The sequence below is a fragment of the Clavelina lepadiformis genome, chromosome 2, assembly GCF_947623445.1.
Source record: "Clavelina lepadiformis chromosome 2, kaClaLepa1.1, whole genome shotgun sequence".
Classification (NCBI taxonomy): Eukaryota; Metazoa; Chordata; class Ascidiacea; order Aplousobranchia; family Clavelinidae; genus Clavelina; species Clavelina lepadiformis.
Genome location: NC_135241.1, coordinates 1372108 through 1394789, shown reverse-complemented (window position 1 = coordinate 1394789; position 22682 = coordinate 1372108). Strand labels below are relative to the sequence as shown.

The 22682-nt window shown below is 36.2% G+C and overlaps 2 protein-coding genes across 5 annotated transcripts; one reads left to right on the top strand and one right to left on the bottom strand.

Annotated features, from left to right (window-relative positions):
* Window positions 1–230: 230 nt before the first annotated feature.
* On the bottom strand, window positions 231–17809 carry LOC143446297 (uncharacterized). 3 transcript variants are annotated; one of them, XM_076945880.1, is made up of 18 exons: window positions 17653–17809; window positions 15894–16030; window positions 15727–15813; window positions 15127–15253; window positions 13787–13822; window positions 13631–13672; window positions 12478–12599; window positions 12310–12396; window positions 11352–11478; window positions 10580–10618; window positions 9996–10043; window positions 4619–4666; window positions 3811–3948; window positions 2602–2649; window positions 2161–2202; window positions 1784–1910; window positions 1460–1590; window positions 231–971 (listed from the first exon to the last, which is right to left on the bottom strand). In XM_076945880.1, the coding sequence occupies exons 1-18, from the start codon at window positions 17723–17725 to the stop codon at window positions 862–864; spliced, it is 1569 nt and encodes a 522-aa protein (XP_076801995.1). In that variant the 5' UTR covers window positions 17726–17809; the 3' UTR covers window positions 231–861. The 3 variants fall into 3 exon arrangements, with proteins under 3 accessions (XP_076801995.1, XP_076801996.1, XP_076801997.1); XM_076945881.1 differs by lacking the exons at window positions 2602–2649; window positions 3811–3948; XM_076945882.1 differs by lacking the exons at window positions 2602–2649; window positions 3811–3948; window positions 4619–4666.
* Window positions 17810–20356: 2547 nt separating this feature from the next.
* Window positions 20357–21913, top strand: LOC143446572 (uncharacterized). Of its 2 annotated transcripts, none has more exons than XM_076946269.1 (4): window positions 20357–20576; window positions 20677–20835; window positions 21111–21210; window positions 21520–21913. In XM_076946269.1, the coding sequence occupies exons 1-4, from the start codon at window positions 20445–20447 to the stop codon at window positions 21792–21794; spliced, it is 666 nt and encodes a 221-aa protein (XP_076802384.1). In that variant the 5' UTR covers window positions 20357–20444; the 3' UTR covers window positions 21795–21913. The 2 variants fall into 2 exon arrangements, with proteins under 2 accessions (XP_076802384.1, XP_076802385.1); XM_076946270.1 differs by having other exon boundaries at window positions 21515–21645.
* The last annotated feature ends 769 nt before the right edge of the window (window positions 21914–22682 follow it).

Below are 22682 nucleotides of genomic sequence, written 5' to 3'. Positions count from 1 at the left end.
ACATGGACACCATTTTCTATTTTTTATATTATTCTGTGGTTAAATCCTCGTCCATGTGAAAACTTTTCATCGTTAGTCGTAAAGTGCTTGAGCTGCACAAAACTTGGTTACCGAAGTCGGCAACGTGCCATCAAATATTCGGTGCAAAAACAACAAACAAAGAGTCACGTGACTTGTTGTTTTTATAGTTGGCGCCAAACTTGAATTAATTATTCATGCGTAACTGCTGATATACAAGTTTCTTTTATTAACACGAATCATAATCTGCAGCAAATAACTTGGTCAATATACGAAACGCGGCAAAACATGATCACAAAAGCTTTCAAACTTTGATTGGCACTGAATTGGAAAACTTAAAGGGTATCTTCATATATACACCAGCAAACGTTGACAGCAAACTGTTAGTTGTGATTTAACAAGAATGAACAAATCAGAAATATTATGAAATGACTAGAAAAAAGTGACACTTCATCTTAAGTACGCAGACGGTTCAGTTGCAAATGCTTGATGATGTTATGAATATATGAATGAATGAATGAATGAATGAATGAATGAATGAATATGTCAAAAGTTCTCTTTGTATCTAAAAGAGATTAAAAGTACAGTTTAAAATTATGATTGAAATAATTTTGTTATTCTGAAAATCTCTTTGTTTGTTTGTAATGAAAGGAGCATTAAGTTATATAATTCTGGAACCAATACTTTTTATTAAATTCGTGACCTTGGTTGAAATCGAACTTGCTTTTAATTCATCTTTGTCAGTAAGTCGGTAATGATGGAAGTGTGTTACTAATATACAATGTTAAACAGAAAAGGTTATCCAATGATTCGTGATAATGTTCATGGATCTGAGCAAGTGTTCTAACATGTACCACCACTATAACTCTGAAGAGCTTGTTTCCACAAACGAAAGAATTGTTGCCATTCAGTGTAATCATTTTTCCACAGATTTAATCCACTCCCAGTTTTGTCTGAAATGGAAAGTTGATTTTAGAACTGGAATAGTAGTTTGCGCTAACGTACATTATAAAATATTCCATGACTTTAGAAGTATTTTAAAAGTAGAATTTTTGAAACCTATGCACCACAGTAATTTATAAAAAGCAATTGCATCTCCAATGCCAAAAAGATCGAAATCAAGGGTGTATGCTTTTTTACATCCGGAAATAATATACAGCTAAATTTACAATAACAGATGCGTAATAATAACAACTTTTAATTTGCGTGATAGGTTCCGTAAAGACTTGTGTACTTGCGTAACCTTGTAGCAAAACAAATAGGTTCATTGCTATTGCTGATGGAAAATGTCAGTTTCTTGTTTGGGAGAATGCAAACATCTTATTGTTTGAATTTTCAAAATGCGGTTTTTGAGGATTCTTTAGTAAATAAGTTATAATTATTTATTGTGAATTCCTAACTGTGTGCATTAAACTGTTTCTTATCAGGTAATTTTACTTACAAAACCCATCTTGGCAATAACTAATTAAACATCCATGGATATTAATCACTTGTCGTTGATTAGGATTTCTGCAGCAAACTTCCAATGTCGAGCAAGATGGGTGTGGCAAATACCCTGCCTGATTGTCGTTCCTATGTATATAAGTAATGGACTTAACAAGTAACAAAAATATCCGATATATTTCATCTTCTAACAAGTATTTTGAAATTTTTTTCCACAAAATCAACGACTGTAAAGTGTTATAAATCTAGTAATAAGACAATGCACTTGTAGCACATAGTTGTTTGTGTTACTAAAATCAATTTGAATGCTTTTTTGGATTACCACGAATTTCTAAATGCGGGGTGCCAGTCGTGTAGTAAATCGACTTTCCACTGAATGTAATCACAAAGCCAAGCAGACGAACTGTCATTGGTCGCGCTTGTTGGTGGACAATTCAAACCGACAGGAACTAAGAATAAAAAGCTTGAATAAAATTTCTATTTTCGTAGATTTTGAGATTGGGTTCAATAAAAATGCAAAGTGTAAACTTGCTTATTGTAGGCCTATTTGGCGTGCTGGTTGTAGTAAAATCTGCCGAGATAAATTTAAAATATGGTTTTAGGCTGAAAGATATCATCAGATCTAAAACCAATTTAAGCCATAAATTGTTCACATGTAATCACTAAAGTGACTTAATGTAACGAGATATATCAGCTTACCGGTGACATTTGGTGCGTTAGGTGTTGTTGGGTTGGTTGGTGCTGAAAATTATATAAAACGTTAAAACCGGTATGTGGGCTCATTACGGTTTAGTACACAGACCTTACATTACGCAATGGCGGTCAAACGTTGAAAATTTTGTGGATGGAAAGCTCTTAATAGAACCCCAAAGGCGCAAAATATATAAATATATGTTGTATGAAAGACTTTAAGTTATTGGAGTCTGTAATGGACCGTTTTTGGTTGGCTTTGCTGTTTAACTCTTTTTAGCTCATCGAACACACCCTGCGTGAGTTATCAAATGCCTGTCATTTTAACTATAAGTTTTAACATTAATCTTTGCATATAAACAATAGCAACAATTTTCACAACACAATACCTTAAACTAATATTGCATCATCAGATTGAAAACTCTTTAAATGATAAAAATTTCCACTTACCAGTTGTATGAGCTTGAGTGGTTTCAGGAGGACTTGTTGTTGGTGGGTCTGTGAGAGTAATAAATGACTTGATCATAATCAGAATTTTTTCAAAGGTGAACGTAAAACTGCACATCATGGGTATTAATGTGCATAATGCTGAGCTGAGGCCTTGTTCAAGTGGCTACAAGTTAGGATTGTGTAATGAGAAGTCACGCATCGAATACAGAGCGAACGTTTTGTAAAAATGAACTTTTTATTAAAATGAAATCTGGAATTCCAAAAATCTATCAACTGAAATCCATGTTTCTTAAATTTTCGAACAAAGCAATTTACGTTTGAAGAATCTCATTGATTATGTGGTAAATAATTGAACGAATCTGCAGAGTTGATCGGCAATGCGTTAAGACATTATGAAAAGTGTTTTATCTTGCCATTTTAATGATAATTAATCGAGTGGATCAGTGTGAACGATCAGCTTTCAACTCGTGTTTTTTAAACCAAATTTGGAACAAATTTATGTAAACATTGCTGGAATGCACGTTATTGTTACACTCGTTTTTGCCCTATATTTATTGCGTTTCTCCCTTGTTTAATTAAGCACATTTGTCTTTTTTCGACTTATGTCCGACAGGTAGTTGCACGGTCAGTTTTATATTGGATCTCCTGAAATGAGCTGTGTCAACAAAACTTAACTAAACTGTTTTTAAATAAAAGATGTGCCTGTAAATCTGTAAATCTAAGAGTGAGGGCAACAAAACGTAACATTATAAAGGACTTAATTGAGAAATCATAGATTGCGGATATCTTTTATGTTTAAAACTGTATCAAATTTTGTTTCGGTTACAAAATAAATTATCTTACAAGCAAGTTTAATCAGCTTGGAAGTCCCTGTAAAGTCCTGAATGTTGTTCGTTGCAGCGTTTTATCAATTAGCACCAGCTTTTAACGTTTGTTCTTGTTCTATTTTTATCTCTTTGTTTGGCATCTTTGGTTAATACAAACTTAGCGCGTGTATTCTAGGGGTGAAACGAAGCTTCAAACTGTGAAATTGAGCCTGGTTTTATAGATGAGTCAACTCTCATCGCATTGAGATCTAAATTAATTAATCGACATTATCTCAAAATAATCAGCATCATAATGTCGGCACAGAGAGAAGAAACAGAAACGCTGACCATGGCGCGAAACAGATTTTTGTGCTCTTACCTATATAGATCTGTTCAATCTCACCTGCACAGGGTTGTGTGTTGCAACTTGTGGTCTCAGTATCAGCTTCACAATTGGAATGATTTCCTGTTGAACAACTTCGTGATCTGCTTCTCTCTCCAGTTCCACAAGGTTTGGAACAATCACTCCAAGGACTCCATTCTTTAAGTCAGGCAATAGAATCAAAAAGTGTCCAATTATGTTAGGCAAATTGCATATATGCATGATTTTATGGCGTTTGTGCGCGAACATATGCCCGCCTTTAAACTAACAAAGGCGAAAAACCTACTCAAGCGTTACAATGACTTAAAAACAATAAAAATAGTTAACAGCGAAAGCGATTCGACATCCTATTTTCTTCTACTTTTAGGCCTCACTCATTCATGCGTTGAAAGCCACAAAACTGCGCTATTTTGTCTATATTTGGTATTTTAAATATCGTTATATTTATTACAGTATCAAATATAGGAGCACAGACTTTCATGATTGCGTCATAAAAGCCATAAACCCACATTATGCAATAGCGCGCAAAGGTTGAAAGTTTTGTCGATGGCAAGCTCCTAATATAACCGCAAAGGCCCCAAAATTTATATTCCTTTTTGTATTAGAGACTTTGAGTTATTTGGCATGTAATGCACTGTAATCGGTTGGCTTTGCTGTTTAACTCTTTTTAGCTTATCGAACACACCCTGCGTGAGATATCACATGCCTGTCATTTTAACTATAAGTTGTGACGTCTATGTTTGCATATAAACAATAGCAAAGAATACCTTAAACCAACATTGCATCATCAGATTGAAAACTCCTTAAATGATAAAACATTTCCACTTACCAGTTGTAGTAGCTTGAGTGGTTTCAGGAGGACTTGTTGTTGGTGGGCCTGTGAGTATAACAAATTACTTGATCATAATCAGAGTTTTTACAAAGGTGAACGTACAACTGCACATCATGGTTATTAATGTGCATAATGCTGAGCTGAGGCCTTGTTCAAGTGGCAACAAGTTAGAATTGTGTAATGAGAAGTCACTCAACGAATTCAGAGCGAACGTTTTGTCAAAATGAAATCTTTATTAAAATGAAATCTGGAATGCCAAAAATCTATCAACTGAAATCCATGTTTCTTAATTTTCGAACAAAGCGATTTACGTTTGAAGAATCTCATTGATTATGTGGTAAATAATTGAACGAATCTGCAGAGTTGTTCGGCAATGCGTTAAGACATTATGGAAACTATTTTATCTTGCCATTTTAATGATAATCGAGTGGATCAGTGTGAACGATCAGCTTTCAACTCGTGTTTTTTAAACCAATATTGGACAAATTCATGTAAATCCCATCATCCCATTTTTTTCTACTTTTAGGCCTCACTCATTCATGCGTTCAAAGCCACTAAGCTGCGCTATTTTGTGTATATTTGGTCATTTAAATTTCGTTATATTTATTACAGTATCATATATAGGAGCAAAAAACTTTATGATTGCGTCACAAAAGTCATCAACTTACATTACGCAATGGCGCGCAAAGGTTGAAAATTTTGTCGATGTGTATGTCTGCGACTCTATCGCTGATCATTGTATCTTAGGAATTGATTATTATTTGCAACATAACCGGTGTATCGTGGACTATGAAAAAATGTTTTTAAAAGCGGGCGGTGGCACCATTCCCCTACTAAAATTCCCAGGCCTAGCAAATAGTCATGTCGTTCATAAGCAGTTAGATTTTGCACGTATTCCTCTTTTTACCGAACTGTTACTCCCTGGGACATTTTACGGCCAACCAGACATGCCAGATGTGGAAGTTTTGATCGAACGCCTTAACAACGTTCAAGAGAAATGGAATGTTGCAGTCGCAGAGTATGTTACCTATACTCAAGCTAATTTAGTTCAGTTACGCTTGGCAAATCCATCAAACGTCGAAGTTGTAATTCCAAGCGGGTCCTCCGTTGCAAGAGTTGTTCCAATTGCAGGTGAAGGCAATATACAATATACAAACGCTTACTCAATTCTTCCTATTACAGAGAACAAGTTTGCCAACGTTGAGTTGTCTGCACTGCATGATGAGTTATGTTTGGACAAATTGGAACTGTCAGAAGTTGAACGCCAAAAGCTGTTTTCCGTAATCTCTTCCTATCGTGATGTATTTTCGCTTCACCCTTGCGATATTGGACAAACAGAACTGGTCGAACACTCAATCGAAACTGGAGACTCGCTCCCTATACGACAGCACCCAAGACGCTTGTCTGAACCCCAAAAGCAAAAGGTAAATAAACTAGTTGAGGATATGTGTGACAAAGAAATTATTCAACCTTCTCAATCACCCTGGGCTAGTCCAATTGTATTAGTTCGCAAAAAAGACGGTGATGTGCGGTTTTGCATCGATTACTTTAAGCTGAATGACTGTACAAAAAAATCTAGTTATCCATTACCTCGAATTGATGAGAGCTTAGACCAATTGTCTGGTTGCCGCTACTTTTCAACTTTAGACCTTCGTTCGGGCTACTGGCAAATAAAAATGAAACCCTCCGATAAACCAAAAACTGCTTTTACGTGTTATAAAGGACTCTATGAATTTAATGTTATGCCTTTTGGACTTTGTAATGCACCGTCAACCTTCCAGCACTTGATGAGAGTGGTGCTTAACGGCGTTGAGTGGAATGGTGCGATTGCTTAGTTAGATGATATTATCGTGTACGGTCGCACATTTAACGAACATATGGAACGTTTGGAAAACGTTTTCTCCAGACTTCGGCAATCTGGCCAAAAGCTCGGACCTTCCAAATGTAATTTACTTAAGGAAAAATTAAAATTTCTTGGCAACGTTGTATCACACGAAGGAATATCGTGCGACCCACAAAAAGTAGAAGACGTTTCTAATTGGTCAACGTCGAAATGAAAGAAGTTCGCCGATTTTTGGGTTTATCATCCTATTTTATCGGAAGTTTATTCTACGTTATTCTCAAATTGCATCACCACTTAACAATTTAGTGCACTGTGGACAGAAGAATGTAAAAAGGCATTCGGGCTGCTTAAAGAATTGTTGATAAAATCTCCGATACCCCGACCTGTCCAAACCTTTTATTGTTGACACAGACGCATGTAACACAGCTGTTGGTTGTGTTCTTTCGCAACTAGTGGATGGCGAAGAACATCCCGTCTCTTATAGTAGTAGGTCGCTCACCAAAACCGAGCGAAATTACTCAACAACTAGGAAAGAGCTGCCGGCGATCATTCACGCGTTAAAGGTTTTTCGTTGCTGTTTAACCGAAGAGTTCCTGCTTAGAACAGATCACGCATCTCTTCGTTGGCTGTGGGAATCAAGAGACACATATGGACAATGCGCTTGCGGGTTCGATTTTTTGTGCAATTTTAACTTTAAATTAGTTCACCGCGCAGGAAGCAAACACATGAATGCCGACTCGCTTAGCCGTCGACCTTCTTCACGTGATACTATAAGGGCAGAGCAATTAGATTCCTTGTTTCCGTTTCAAACTGACAGCAGCTATGAAAGTTCAACTTCCGCCAAAAAATACCAGGTGTGTTTGATGGATTTTTCAGAAGCATCTGGATGGTCGACCGAAAACAAACACTATTAAGGCGCAGAAAAAAATCCTGTGTTTTGCAAAGCCTGTTTCAGTAGATGAGCCAGGAACGCCGACCATCATTCAAAAGATTAAAAAACGACAGCAAAGCTGTGCGTCACTATTGGTATATATTTGGTGAAATTTTTCTACATAATGGTATGCTATATCGTAGAAACGAGAATTCTGTGAAAGAAGTTTACGCTCAGTTGCTGGTGCCCTCAACAATGAAGAATGATGTGTTGAAGTCTGCTCACGATTTCATTCATGGAGGTGGACACATGGGCGTCAAAAGAACGTTTGTCAGGCTAAAGGAGCGTTTTTTCTGGCCATTTTGCCACAAAGAGGTCGAAACATACTGCAAAGAGTGTTGCTTCTGCGATTTAAGAAAACTACCAAGGCGAATTGTTCGTGCCCCATTAGTTCCATCAGAGGAGAATACACCTATGCAGAAAGTTTAAATCGACGTATTAAGTGGTCTACCCGATACGCGAAACGGAAATCGTTACATTCTTGTCGTATGTGACACCTACACGAAATACATGCAGTGTTGGCCAATGAAATTCCAAAATGCCAAAGATACTGCTTATTTGCTTTACCACCGTTGGGTGACGATACATGGCGTTCCAGAAACAATTCACTCCGACCAGGGCCGAATTTTGAAAGTATTCTATTTCAAGAGTTCTCACGCTTAATGGGCTGCAAAAAGACAAGAACCACACCGTATCACGCAATGGGAAACGGTGCTGTAGAAAGAAACAATCAGACCATAATTGCCATTTCAAAAAATTATGTTCAACTTGACCCAACCTCTTGGGATGACGCGCTCTCCTCGGTTAGCGCTACTTACAATTCAAGTGTTGACGAGGAAACTGGAGTTTCTCCTCATTACTTGCTCACTGGAAGGAATCTTAGGTTGCCGGCAGATCTTGTTAGTAAGGCCCCAATTTTTACCCCAAAATGTGAAGACACCCTTCATCTTCAAGATCGAATGAAATTAGTTAACCAAACAGTTCAATCAAGGTTGGAACAACGTAGGTTTCAAATGAAGAAGCCATCATCAACCGCCATCAGTTTCGTGGATGCTACACTCCGGAACCGGATATCACGTCCACTTACCAGCTGCGACCGAAGGTGTACATAGTGCCGGAGAGTATTCAGAACCCAGTGAAGAATAATAGTTTCTTAAGCGATGGTGTTTTACATTCTCCAAATCGTCCACAACGCATTAAATGTAGACCTTGTTTTTACCCAGATGTTGAAAAGTAGAATACCATAATAAACGCATCTTTTCACTTTACTCACGCACGTATATGTATAGTTTTCATTGCAAATTGTTGCGTTGTGTGTTTTCGTGTTTTTATGCGTGTTTTATATTAAGATTATATATTTTTATATTATTTTATTTATACTAATATTTTACAGTTTAAGTGCGTCTATCACTAACGATTTATATCTTTGTTGTTTGAGTGTTTATTTAGTGATTGTTTTTTTTGCATGTCATTTTTGCATTATTCACCTACTAGTTTTCACTCCGTTTTGTTTTTATAAGACATGCGTTATATTTCTGGGTAAACATTTATTGAGTGTCTACAATTTTGTGGGAAGGAGGAGAATGTTACATTTGTTTTTGCGCTGTGTTTTGTTGCGTTCTCCCTTGCGGCCCAGTGCGCTTTTCCGTGCTTGATTAAGCAGACGTGTCTTTTTTTCGACTCGTGTCCTACAGGGAGTCGCACAACCAGTCTTGATTTAAGTTCCTGAAATGAGCTGGTATGAATGAAACTTAACTGAGCTGTATTTAAATAAAAGATGTGCCAACTGTTACTCAAAGAGAGAGGACATTAAAAACTTAACAGTAACAACGATGGTATAGCAAGCTGCAAAAAACAATCTTTCCTATGCGTCTAAACACTTAAATATGCGCAGATGTGACATGTAATAACAACGAATATGTTACGTTTATGTTATGGCAGTATCCAGAGATGTTATAGAAAATGGCAACCTTCCAGTTGCGTTGCGTGTTTCGATTAACCCACGAGGTGTCGTGCGAGAGACAAAATGGCGCGATGAAGCCGACGCTTTGTCACTATTTATTCTTTGAAAAATAAGGTAGGCTTGGGTTGGCTCAGTGGCGCATCCTCGTTGCATGCAATTTGCTGTGTTGGATTAACTTTGTATTTTGCATGTCTTGTTCCACTTCCACTAAGCTACGCTGTTTTGTCTATATTTGGTCATTTAAATTTTGTTATATTTATTACAGTATCATATATAGGAGCAAAAAACTTTATGATTGCGTCACAAAAGTCATCAACTTACATTACGCAATGGTGCGCAAAGGTTGAAAATTTTGTCGATGGTAAGCTCCTAATATAACCACAAAGGCGCAAAATACATTCCTTTTTGTATGAAAGACTTTGAGGTATTTGGCATGTAATGCACTGTATTTGGTTGGTTTTGCTGTTTAACTGTTTTTGGTTTATCGAGCACACCCTGCGTGAGTTATCAAATGCCTCTCAATTAACTGTAAGTTGTGACGTCTATCTTTGTATATAAACAATAGCAAAGAATATTTTAAACTAATATTGCATCATCAGATTGAAAACTCCTTAAATGATAAAACATTTCCACTTACCAGTTGTAGTAGCTTGAGTGGTTTCAGGAGGACTTGTTGTTGGTGGGTCTGTGAAAGTAACAAATTACTTGATCATAATCAGAGTTTTTTCAAAGATGAACGTACAACTGCACATCATGGGTATAAATGTGCATAATGCTGAGCTGAGGCCTTGTTCAAGTGGCTACAAGTTAGGATTGTGTAATGAGAAGTCACGCATCGAATACAGAGCGAACGTTTTATCAAAATGAACTTTGTATTAAAATGAAATCTCGAATGCCGAAAATCTATCAACCGAAGCTTATCATACACACCCTGCATGAATAATTATATATCAAATGCGTCTCATTTTAACTAAACGTTTTAACGTGAATCTTTGCATATAAACAATAGCAACAATTGTCACAACACAATAGCACTTGTTTTCTTTTACCTTTCAAACGTTTTTTAGCTTTTTAAGCGATGAACTGCTTGAAGTATAAAATATTAACTATACGTTCTTACGTTAATCTTTGCATATTACCACAAGCTTACTGTATTACTATAAATACTGCAACCAATAGGCTAACTGAATACGTTTGGCAGCACAAAAACTTTTCACTTACCAGTATATTGAGTAGTTTCAGTCGAGTTTGTCGGAGGGTCTGCAAGATTAAAAAGATTACTTGTTATGGTTCTGCACTTTCTTCAAAGGGATGTTCGTCATAGGTTGTGATATTTTCTCATTCATCACGCATTGGATATTTCACAATGATTGTGCAAAAAATGGTTTTACTTGAATCATTTTAATCGGTATTAATGACATGATTCTCAACATCAAAGATGTTAAATTTTTTCAACGGCCAACCGGAGCTAAAATGCGTGTTGTTGCGTATTACCCGTATCATATCGTGTCATATCAACATTATGATTTAATCCATAGAAGATATTTGGTCGTGACATAAAACATTGTCGGCACCAGCTAATAATGTTAGCGTCTTGGCATTAAAAGCTTTTTAAAACTAGTACATTTCAAAAGCATGTTAGCTGGTTACAATTCCATGTGTTATAATGCTGCTTGCTGCAATAACCTGGTAAAAGGCTTATTTGTGAGAGAACTCAAATCAACGGCTGATTTCAAAGCGCATTAAAAATTTCCGAAAGGATTGTTTAGTATTTTATAAAACTCGTAAAATCATCATTCATTCTAAAAGATTAAAACAAACAAGTTTTAAAATTAAATGCGTCGTACCTTTCAACTTCACCAAATATGAGAAAGTATACCTAGGTCTATATGCTGCATCCTGGTATTATATGACATACAAAACGGCTGTATATCAGCAGGTTTTCTTGTATTGCTTATTTTTCAAACAAATAATAAAAATTTTATGCACTTACCTATAATTGCCCATTCTACCAAATAAGGTAGTGCCTCCGATGAACGAGTGATTACAGAATGGAACTGAACTTGATTTGATGGTATCAACAAATAAGAAGGTAACTCAGTGACGTTACAATAAGGTCCCTAAAAAGAAATAGGTTATTAATTTATGGCGGCAACATTAGTGAATCACCTTGGAATGATTCAGCCTTTGAACTGGTGAAAGCTCGACGAAAAAAAGGTGAAAATCTATACCAGTAGTTACAAAATCTTTGGTGTCAGGATACAATTAAAGAAATTGGAAATAGTTCTCAGTCTTTTTAAGCGACAGAGCATTCAAAGAAGCATTATTGGTTTGCTTTGCATAATAATTCCAGGCCGAACCATAGATATCACATTTCACAAAGGCGCATATAGCTGACTTCTTTTAGAAATGTTTTTCCAAACATGAATATCGTCCACTAGGGGTGGCATGCAGCAGTGGAATCCATCCAACCTGTTATCTTGTGTCGTATGACTATGGTCGTACATCAGTCGTGTAAGAAAGTTATTCAAAATATATCGATGAAGTCAGTTTCAAAAAAAGACTTTATGTTACCAAAGACAGTGTCACATCGTCTACTAAAAGAGAAGATTTTACAAGAAGAGTTACATGATTCGTTTGGAAGATTTTTATTGTAGGTCATCCAAATATATTCAGGTGGGCTTAAAGCAAACATCTAACAAACTGTTAGGTAACTTACTTAAATGCAAATAATCAACTGAACTAGTAAACCGTAACCAGAAATATTAAAAGCAGGCTTATTTGTTGTTTTATCTCCATATTACGTGCAAGTTCAACTTGAAGAATTTCATCAAAAAAATGATGATTTATATTTATCACATTTAATTGAATATGAAGTCGATCTAAATCCATGAGCGGTGTTGGTTTCATTCCAACGTTTGGTTTTATTCTATTGGCATCGTTAAACTTACCAGGACTGCAGGTTGTGGATAGTAAATGAAATGCGATGCATTAACGCAGTCCTCCAATGCATAAAAGACAAACCGCAACTCTATCACCTGCACAAACAAATTAGAAAGTTAAAAACTAACAAAATGCATTTGAGTTTTTGTTCATGTTTTCAATTTGCAATTCTATGCCTTATCTGCCGGTGCAACGATTCCCCATACGCATTGTGTATTGTTTGGTCTGTAATAATTGTTTGGATAATTCGGAGATGTAAAGTTCCCACTTTCACCTGCTGTTATAATCGATCTACAATCTGAAAGCAAAGTGGTATACATTAAACCAATGCCTGGATATACATTACCTGAAAGAAAGCTCAAAGTACATTTGTAAATACATTTTATACACTCAGCTTATGATTTGCGGAATTTTATGAATTTAAAAAAGGATTGATAATTTTAACCTGACGTCGATATTATTATTTTGATGAAACTAATATAGGTTCAAGAGTCTATGTGATTCGCGAATTGGCTGTTATATTTTGTCATGAGAACTGCTATGCAATGTGGTAAATCGATGGGGCGGTTTTTAGTCAAGGTTGATGCTTCGCAAAGCTTTTCACGCATTCTTTTCCATATAACGGTAGTAAACTTTTCAAACTTTGACATTTCGAATTTTTTCTTGAGACAACAACTTCTTAAACGCATTTTTCTGAAGATGTTGTTCGTATTCGGACGAAAGGCTTCGAAACCTTCACCATATTCTAGCTATAAGGTTGATAGTTAATATATATGAAGAACATATTAGGCTATAAAACCTAAAACATCAAATATGCTTGTCACTGTGGGTGGAAAGTTTGTAAACGTAGCACGAAACATCGCAAACAATCGGTGTCCTCGGTTTTTTTTACGTCCACGTTTGGCACATCTATGGGAACGTTACTTTGGCTGGGCGCATAACTTATCAGATGTATAATTTCCGCCATCTTGGATGTCGACCGTAAAATTCGTAATAATCCTTGCTGCGTAAGCTTGAGTCGCACGCTATGGAGCTCTCAAATTACGTCGTCATTCTTTTTCCCTTCTATTTTCTACGCTCCACTGGTTATGACTTATGAGTGGAAAGTGCAAATGCGTTTGAGGACTGCAAACAGCGCCTTTGTAAGTATTCGGTCTTTATAAGTGTTTAAGTGCTAAGAAATAGATGCTAAATAATATGCTTGCTTGTATGTATTGTGCTTTATAAGTGCTAAGAAAAATACCAGCATACGGTTCTGTGCTCTAACCTAAATTTTTTCTGTATCAGCCTATTGCGTATCATAGGTAACCAACAACATGTTTTCCTTACCATATGGGTCAAGTGGGGTTGTAACGACGCCTGTTGGTGTAGCTGCAACAAAAATACACAAGGTCGTTAATATGCTTTAAAAGATGAGAAAAGTTCTAAATGTTAATCGAACATTGCGATAGAACACACTTTAAATCATGAAACATTTCTACTTACTCGTTGCAGAAGGCGTTGTTGCTGAAGGGTCGTTTGCTGCAAGTTTTCAAAAGATTTATTAACAGTTACTTATAAATTATTTTGCAGGTAATTTGAAGTGATAAAGGTCGTTTCGTCACTTTTTCTTTTACGGTACGCTCGTTATATTTCAATTTAGAAATGGTGTCGCCTTCAATATGTTTAAGGAGGGTCTTATTCCGAGATTTACGTTTTTAATCCAAAGACCATTTAATAAGGGCGGATTAAGACTGGGTGGGGATCCTGGCTTAAATTGAGTCAGGGGCCATTTTGCGTAGATAAAAATGTAAATGTCAGATGTTAAATGATCTTGATCAACAAACTCAGACAGCGTATCGCAATAATCTCAATAACCTGCTTTTTGTTGTTGAAATTGTACAAAAATAGCTCAGTTTCTGAAAAATTGTTTTATCTTTCTTGTATTTGTACAGCATACGTTATAATGACTCGCTGCATTGCAAAGTAACAGAATTAAAAGTAAACTGACTGTTAGCCTAATGCAGGTGTGTCAAGCTCAATCGCACCAGGGGCGAAAACTCAAAACTTATTTAACGCCGCGGGCCGGAAGGATAAAACTTGGTTGAACTTTTTGTGACACGAAACATGAATTGGAACAGGCAGCGAAACAACACCAAATTTTTGATGTTTTTGAAAATTTTTGATCGGGCTATTTTTGATTATTCTTCTCTTACTTACATTATTATGTTTCATTTATCCCCTTGCAAAAGCACTAAAGAATTAACAAGCAATAAAGAAAAAAGCAGCCCAGATTACAAGCGTTCTACAAGCATAAATCTATTTATTTTATCGTATGGTGGGGCAACTGCTGTATTGTGCGATTTGTTATAATCTTGTTTCTTGCTTGAAAAAAGTAAGTTATACTGTACAATGATCTCGCGGGCCCGAAATAGTTCAATGTATAAAACAGCATTGCGGGCCAAGTTTTATTGTAAAGCGGGCCGGATGTGGCCCGCGGGCCGGGAGTTTGACACGTATGCCCTAATGTATTAGGTCCAATCTGCGAAACGGCTGTACATCAACATGTATTTTATCTTGCTGTACTCATTTGATTTTCTACTGATTTTGTTCATTTTTGTATTTGTTTCTGAAACTCATAAAAACAACAAGAACCATTTTCGAATACGCATTAGAATAGATTTTAGGCCGAGTCAGTCGTTCAAGTTAAAATGTAACGGTCAAGTTTCAAATTCAAATTCGCAGATACGCTTTAGGTTGGTTGATGCACAAATGCAGACGAACTCGAACAGTATCAATCGTGGTGTTTTGTTTCACAAACAAACAAAAAAGCAGATTCCTCTTACTTATAAATGTCCACTTGATCATAAAGCCTTGTGGGATGGGATCCAAACGTTGCACTATAGCAATAGTTTCCGGGTTTATAGTCGATATGTACGTGGAGTTATATTTCGTTCCTTTGTGATAAGGACTCTAATGTAAAATAAAATTTTAATTTATAGTGGCAACATCGGCAAAACTGAATAGAAAGATTTAATGATTGAGCTAGTAAAAAAGCTCAGAAAGAGCGTTGGCAAGAAAAAATGTACGACAAAGATTCCAAGATTAGATGGAGTTTGTTACCACTTAGTTTGAATGTTATGAAAACCATTGCCAGTAGTTTCATTGGTTTAATAGAAACTTTGTATTGTAGGCAGAGTCGGATAACCATAGGGGCAACTGGAACCTGATTCACAGGTACTTGAACTTTGAAGTGCGCATTCTTCTAGTTGCTTAGGTTTTTTCATGGAAAAAATTCATTAAAAATAATAAAAAATTTAAAATTACTATTTTACCGAACAATGCATCCTTCAAAGGAATTACTCTCGTAGTTTTTTGTTTTAAATTTTGTTTCTGTGTTGATTTTGTTTTCTTTATGACATTAATCTGAGAGCCAATAAACTTACATTGCTTCCACTGCCAAGGGCGTAAAATCCAGCAGTAGGTGATAAAAAAGTAGACAATCGAAGATCGATGAACTCTACTCGAATCAGCTGAAAACAATAGAATAAAATTTAATTTACATTAAAATATTTTCGGTCTCGATCCATTTTTACAACTTTCAGCTTAATACCTTGTCTGCTGGTGCTTCGATATTCCATATGCAAGTATTTATGTAGTTATAATAGCCCGGATAGTTTGGGGAGATGATAAACCCACTTGTTCCATTGTTTCCTTCTGTGATAGTCGCACCCCCATTACAAGCAAGATCTGAATAGGAATTTATATTGATCAACGATTGCAAAAAAGTACAAACTTTGTTTGTCTTTATTGATTACTAAACAATTTAAAGGAGGATTAAAAAGAAATTATCAGAACTTGGTCAAAACACATGCGCTTGTACATTTTTGACAGATATCTGACAATTAGGTTTAAAACTAAAACATTATGATTCGCGCATCCATGGGTCTGCTTTGTTATAAAATCTGTATTTTCGCGGCGTGGCGACTCGATAAACCCGAGTCACAGTCACTTTTTGCGTTTTAACAAAGCCAAAAGTTTCAAACTAAAAAATTACGAAAATTCGCCCGAAAAAAATTCGTAAAAACACTTTTTAAAAAACGTAAAGGCCTAAGGTCTTATGCCACAGACGCGTTTCAAAACCGTAAATCATCTTGTTTCTCAGGTCAAACGCGAAAACCTGTACCTGTAAACGCTCACTTGATTGCATGCTGCATGCAATAACAAAGTAGATTAAGTAGAAAAAGATTGCAGGTTAGAGTTTCTCAGATTATCAAGCCATGGCCGGCGTAATGCACCACATCCACAAATTACAAGAATCTCATTTCGACTGAGCTTTTGCGATATTCTTGGAATATAAATGCATTGTTCTACTGGAGACACCAACAAACAACACGTTTTCACATTATCTGTTAAGCTTGGCGTGGTTGCAACATCTGTTGCTGGTGCAGCTGAAAGTAATTTACGCAATTTTGTATATATGTTACTGAAAAAGATGTTTAAGTGTATCAAAGCGTTAGTGCAAACGACAATTAAAATAAATAAAATCATGCTTGCTACGGAGAGGCAAAGAATTCTTATTGTTAAACGCATATTGCGCCATCAGGCTGAAAACTCTTCATATTGTAAAACATTTCCACTTATCAGTTCTAAGAGCTTGAGCGAGAAAACCCATAAAGATAGTTATGGAAAATAACAGATATATGTTGGATACGATTGGAAAAATATTTCCACATTATTCCTTTGCCTGGGTACTTCATCTAATAACGTCTAAAAAACCCTTAAAGTACAGACCCGTCGCCATAAAACAGACATTTCCAGTGGCAGGATCGAGGTTAACAAAGAGTGTGAAATGTTCGATTGGCATGAAAGGTGCCAATTGATGAAAAGCTGCAAACACACAGCACAAAGATGAACGAGACGTGAATAGCAAAGTTCCTGACAGCACTGTTTCGCCAATTAAGATAATTCATTTATTTTGTTTTATTCGGAGCTTATATTGATTAAAGACTGAACGGACTTTTCTTGCTTTTTGTGTCTTTACCATGAAAGAATAAGGGAAAATTATTACGTACTTGATGTATAAATATCTGGTATGGACTTTACTGCATACCGAATACCAATGCATTTTATATTCTAGATGATCTTTATACAAACAAAATCGAATTAAGAACGAACCATTAAGTTTTCAATCGTTGAATGGTTATGTTACTACCACCAAAATTATCCTTCTGCAAAATCTGTAGCTAATCCGATCATTCATCTTTTGTGCATCATTCAATTTAATCTTAATCTAAGACGTCCATAGACGTAGACACTTTAATAAAATGTACATACTTTTGTACAATTTATTAAACTTATTTAAAAATTACCTGTAAACTGAGATTTGCATCGCTGAAAACAGATGACGACCAACATAAAGTGAAACAGGTCTTTAATAGACATGTTAAAGCTTTATAGCACTTTGATAATTAACTGACCAAAGTAAATGCAATTTATTAAACTATAAAGTATAAATAGAGTTGTGTATTGATATCTAAATATTTGTAAATCAAAACACTTTGCACAAAGTTTATCAGAATGACGTAGTTAAACTGATGAACATTGAACGTATAACAATATTGGTACAGGGTCAGTTGCATTGTTATGATCATCAATAATGTTCAAAAAAATAGCTACTAAAGACATTTTTAATTGCTCGAACAGAACAGCATATCTTTTTTTTGCATGTATTCTGTCATCGAGAAAATCATCTGAAAACTGTTTTGACCATACAGGAAAAATTAATCTTATTTTGCTTACGAAAGAAATAAATTACGTCCAAAAGCACCAAATCGTTGAACTTAGTCGCAAGAATAGTTGCAAAATTAATATAATATAATTAATACAATATTGTTATGAATAATAATTAATCTTTCGTTCTCGAAATAAACCAGTCAACCTAAAGTTAGTTCCTTTGCATTTAAAACCCAAAGTAAAAAGTTGTTCTCTGTATGGCTTTTTGCGTGTGTCGAGGCAATCTGTGTAAATTTAAACCAACATTCTTCTGTTTTTTTATTTTTCCGCGCTCAAATGAATCCTTGATTGGAACCAATCGTGCACCTTCCTACTAAAATAACCGACAACAGTTTAACAATTTCAAGCGTCCTGTCAAAGTTTTTCTAGCGCTCGAATTAGACATAACTTAGTAGTTTGAAATTCTCACAATTTATATTTTTGTCCTGGAGAAAAATCTCCATCCGGCTGTACAAAGTTATGACACGTTGTGACGAGATTTACCTTAGATATACGCATGACCGTCGTATGACGTGTAGTTAGAATGACGAGCTTGAAGCTAGGCGGGAAAGTGCGACTTTCGTCTTCAGTCCACTTGCGATCTTTTAACCATTTTTTTGCTGACAAATCGATTTCTTTTGTTTTTAACTGTCATCGGGAGCCTCAGTTTATCCCTTCGACGTTTGTGGAAACAATTATATCGGTGTTTTATCTTGTGATTAAGCGTCTGATTGAGTAGTCATAATATTATCATAGTCAACAAGCTTTGTAATATTGAAACGCCATGAAAAGCGGGCAGATATTAAAACATAATGACGCTTCAATTAAAATGATCACATGACTACATCTCGAATGCGAGGGTTGTGCCACAATTTTGTTGCGTCATAATGGTAGTAGAGACGTAAACAATTTTGGTTTATTGTTTTCGTACTAAGATGAAAACAATGCAGTAACAAATGGTAGGCATGGTATCAATTTTTAACTTTCAAAATCGAAAAGCTGCTACAAACCAATCAATCGTGTCTACTGTACATTTCATTATCAATTAGTAAATACACTGCACCTGACTAAATCTGCCTTTAATTATAAAAAATGATGAAAACGTTTCAACTAATTTTGATCCTGTTTTACAAATTTTTAGCGGGCGTGTTTGCACTTGAGTCAATCGACGCTGTATGACTAATTGCGAAGTGAGTTATTTTCAACTCTAAGTCGTTCACGGATGACGTGTGTGAAATCAGGCGAGAAGATTTTCAAATTCTTTTTTTAACAAACTAGTTAAGTTCAACAATCGTTACATAATCTAAAACGTCATTCGTGGATAACTTCAGTGAACTGTTGTGCATTAGTTCGATCGCACGCAACAAAGATCAATTCACATCATCATGGAATGTGAACTTCAGTTTTATCTAAGCGTCACGCTAAATTCTTCCTTTCTGGCTTTCCCCGCTTATACGGCTGGTCACATAGCCGGTGTTTGCTCTTCGAGCTCTTAGTAATCATTAATTTCTTCAATGGTCCGCAATAAAAATTGGCTAAGTACAATTCAAATTTTGAACAAAACCCCGCAAAAAGTTTAAAGATGGTTGTATGAAGATGAAGACGATGACTAGATGAAAGTAATTGTCGCATGCGATTAAAAAATATGAAATGCATCGATTTACGAACACCTTTCCCGGGACATCTGCAAAATTATAAACCGCGCTGCCGCATCGTTTACAGCGTTTTCTGCATTAAAAATTTTTGTTACATCACGTGTTGGCATTTTTGTTACATCACGTGTTGGCATTACCTGGAGTGACCCCACGTGCAGTGAGAGACCCGTAACACATTCTTAGTCAATAAAAAGGAAGTGTAAATTGGGGTCGAAATGGGGTTCGTTAATCATTTGCACAATCTGATCATAAACCACATAAATTATTTAGACGAACCCATTTCTAAAAACAGTGCGGCAATGAAATGAAATTTGCTGTAAACTAGATGCGACCACAACATGTCAACCAAATCACAAGTAATTGCGCTTGTTCAAACAGAGCTCGTCGTTGGTTGACACGCTTGAACTGCAAACCAGAAATCTTGCTGTTAAAACTAAAACATCTGCAATGAACTTTCTTTCTCTCTTAAAATATTTCAGCCAACTTTAAAGTTTTATTTTATTTTGCAAGTCAACCATAAAAAGTTTTCTTTGAAAAAAGTTTGAGTTTCAATACGCCAAGATTTTAACCGCCGTTACACCGTTTGAACCCCAACGTGGGAACGTGTATGAAGCTTTTATAAAAGACTTTTACAGCCGTTCAGTGATTGGGTCACTTTTGACAAACCATTCCACGTTACTCTAACTATAAAATTGCTTCTTATAAAGCCTGTTGATATTGCGACTACTCCTTTCATGATGATGGGCAAAAGAAGAAACATTTTCTTACGCGGCTCATTTCGCATCACAAATTTAGAGATGAACATGTCATACTCAGACCAACTCTCGCAGCGTTTCAGGCAATTGCGGAGCCGCCTGCAAAAGCAGGTTCGTCCATGGATAAGGAAGCACATTGATCAGATTCTTTAGATGTAGCGACATTTACAGAACTATGAAGTCGCAGTCTCGCTCAGCCTATTTGCTTTAGATAATGGACACACTTTCTCACGTCCGGTCGAATCCAAGACATACTCTGGATATGGCCAGCGTCAAGGTTGTAGCTCTCAGAAGAAGAATTCCGGAGGGAATGAGCGTCGCTTTTAATGGTAACGGGGACACCAGAGCGATGCCAAATAAAATCTTGCAAGTAAGTTAGTCACTACCCTTAAAACGTCACTTTTCCGTCTCGTCTTCTGCCCGATAAGACGTCTTTTTTTTGCAATGACTATTATTTTATAAGTGTTCTGTTCTTTAGTCAACGCAAATAAAACGTAGTCTAAGAAGTTTGTGTAAAAAGTTGCCTTTTTAACTAGTACAATGTGTTGATATAATCGTCTTGTTTTAGGGTATAAGTTAGAGGTAGGCCTCATGTCAAGACCCAAATTCTGTTCTCAATTTTAAACTCTTGTTTTTTAATCACAGGGAGAGATAATGCGTTCGTTTAAAGAAGTAATCAGGAAAAACCTCGGATTCTTGAATGGAGGCAGCTATAAAGTGGACTTAAACTCAGTCAACATAACCGGTAAACAACCTTCATGAGAAGTAGGCTAGACTAATTGGAGTTAATACAATGCTTAGTAACAGTAGGCCTAATTCGAACACACACCCTAAAGACACAACGTTATTTGCGTTATTTTTCGGTCAGTTAAATAGATACGCTTGTTGGACAAGCAAAGTTATATGCCAAAGTTATCGTGTAATGTTTTCTATGTAGAAATAACGTAGCCAGTAATGGTTAAGACTAGTAAATTTGTAATAAAGCTACGTTCTGTATCTCATGAAATAAATTTATGGTAGACATTCAGCAAAGATTGTGTTTATTTTAGTGTAGCCTACATTTCGATGTATGATGAAACTTCGGAGATCAATGACCCCCTGGCCCCAATATCTACCCGAGGAACAACGTCAGAAACAGCAGCGTGGAACTCGCTTACGAGCTTGCCTTTTATTGGAGGAGCACTTGTACCTGTAGCTGCTTTTGGTTATAGGCCTATGTCAGACATGTGCAACCAGTGGCCCGCGGACCGCACTGCGGCCCGCCAGGTTGTTCCGTGCGGCCCGCGTGGTGCTCAGCAAAATGTTGGAACTGTGATTAAATACGCTTGACTGAATTTAGTTTCCTCATCTTCCATCGACAATTATTCACAGTTTTTCAATAAATTGTCGCACAAGCGTGTCGTGGACTGCATTAAATCTATTTCTTAACTACATAAACTGCATGTACTGATGTACTGATGTACTGATGTACTGATGTACTGATGTATTATGTTGTTTGGTTATTGCTTTTATTTTCTTGTCACAAATGCATTTTTTGAAGAATCTGTGTTGTAAAGTTGTACGAAGGTAGTTTTTCATTACAACAAATAAATAAACATTACATATCCAAGCGTTGCATGTCATGTCATTGTCTAGCTTTGAAGTCGTTTAAAATTTGCAAATTGATGTTGGACGGTAATAGACCTAATAAGGTTACAGGGTTAAAGCTATGCTTAACGTTGAAGAGAATGGCAAAAGTCATTTGACCGTAATTTTTACGCTTCATGTTAATTTTATAGTTGTACGGTTCAAAGCTATTTAGTCCATGATCAGTTGGCCATAAAATATGGGATTTTGTGGGGGATAGGCTACCTTGAAGTTGCCTGGTAGGCCTACTACCCTTATGTTTTCGCCTGAAAGTTATTGTATAGATGTTAGAAACATGTCTTCATTTAGAAAAATCTGACACCAACTAAATGTGTTACGAAGACTTGTCCTTGGTAACGGGGACACCCGAGCGATGCAAAATAAAATCTTGCAAGTAAGTTAGTCACTACCCTTAAAACGTCACTTTTTCGTCTCATCTTCTGCCCGATAAGAGATAAACAACGTGACAACAGTCAAAAAACACGAAGTATGGTTACAGCTAAAAGTAATTATAATCATCGTTTGTGTCCGTCCGATATTGCCGCTAAGTCAGGCTGTCTTGCTTCTCTGCCATTTCCGGTCCGTTCCTCG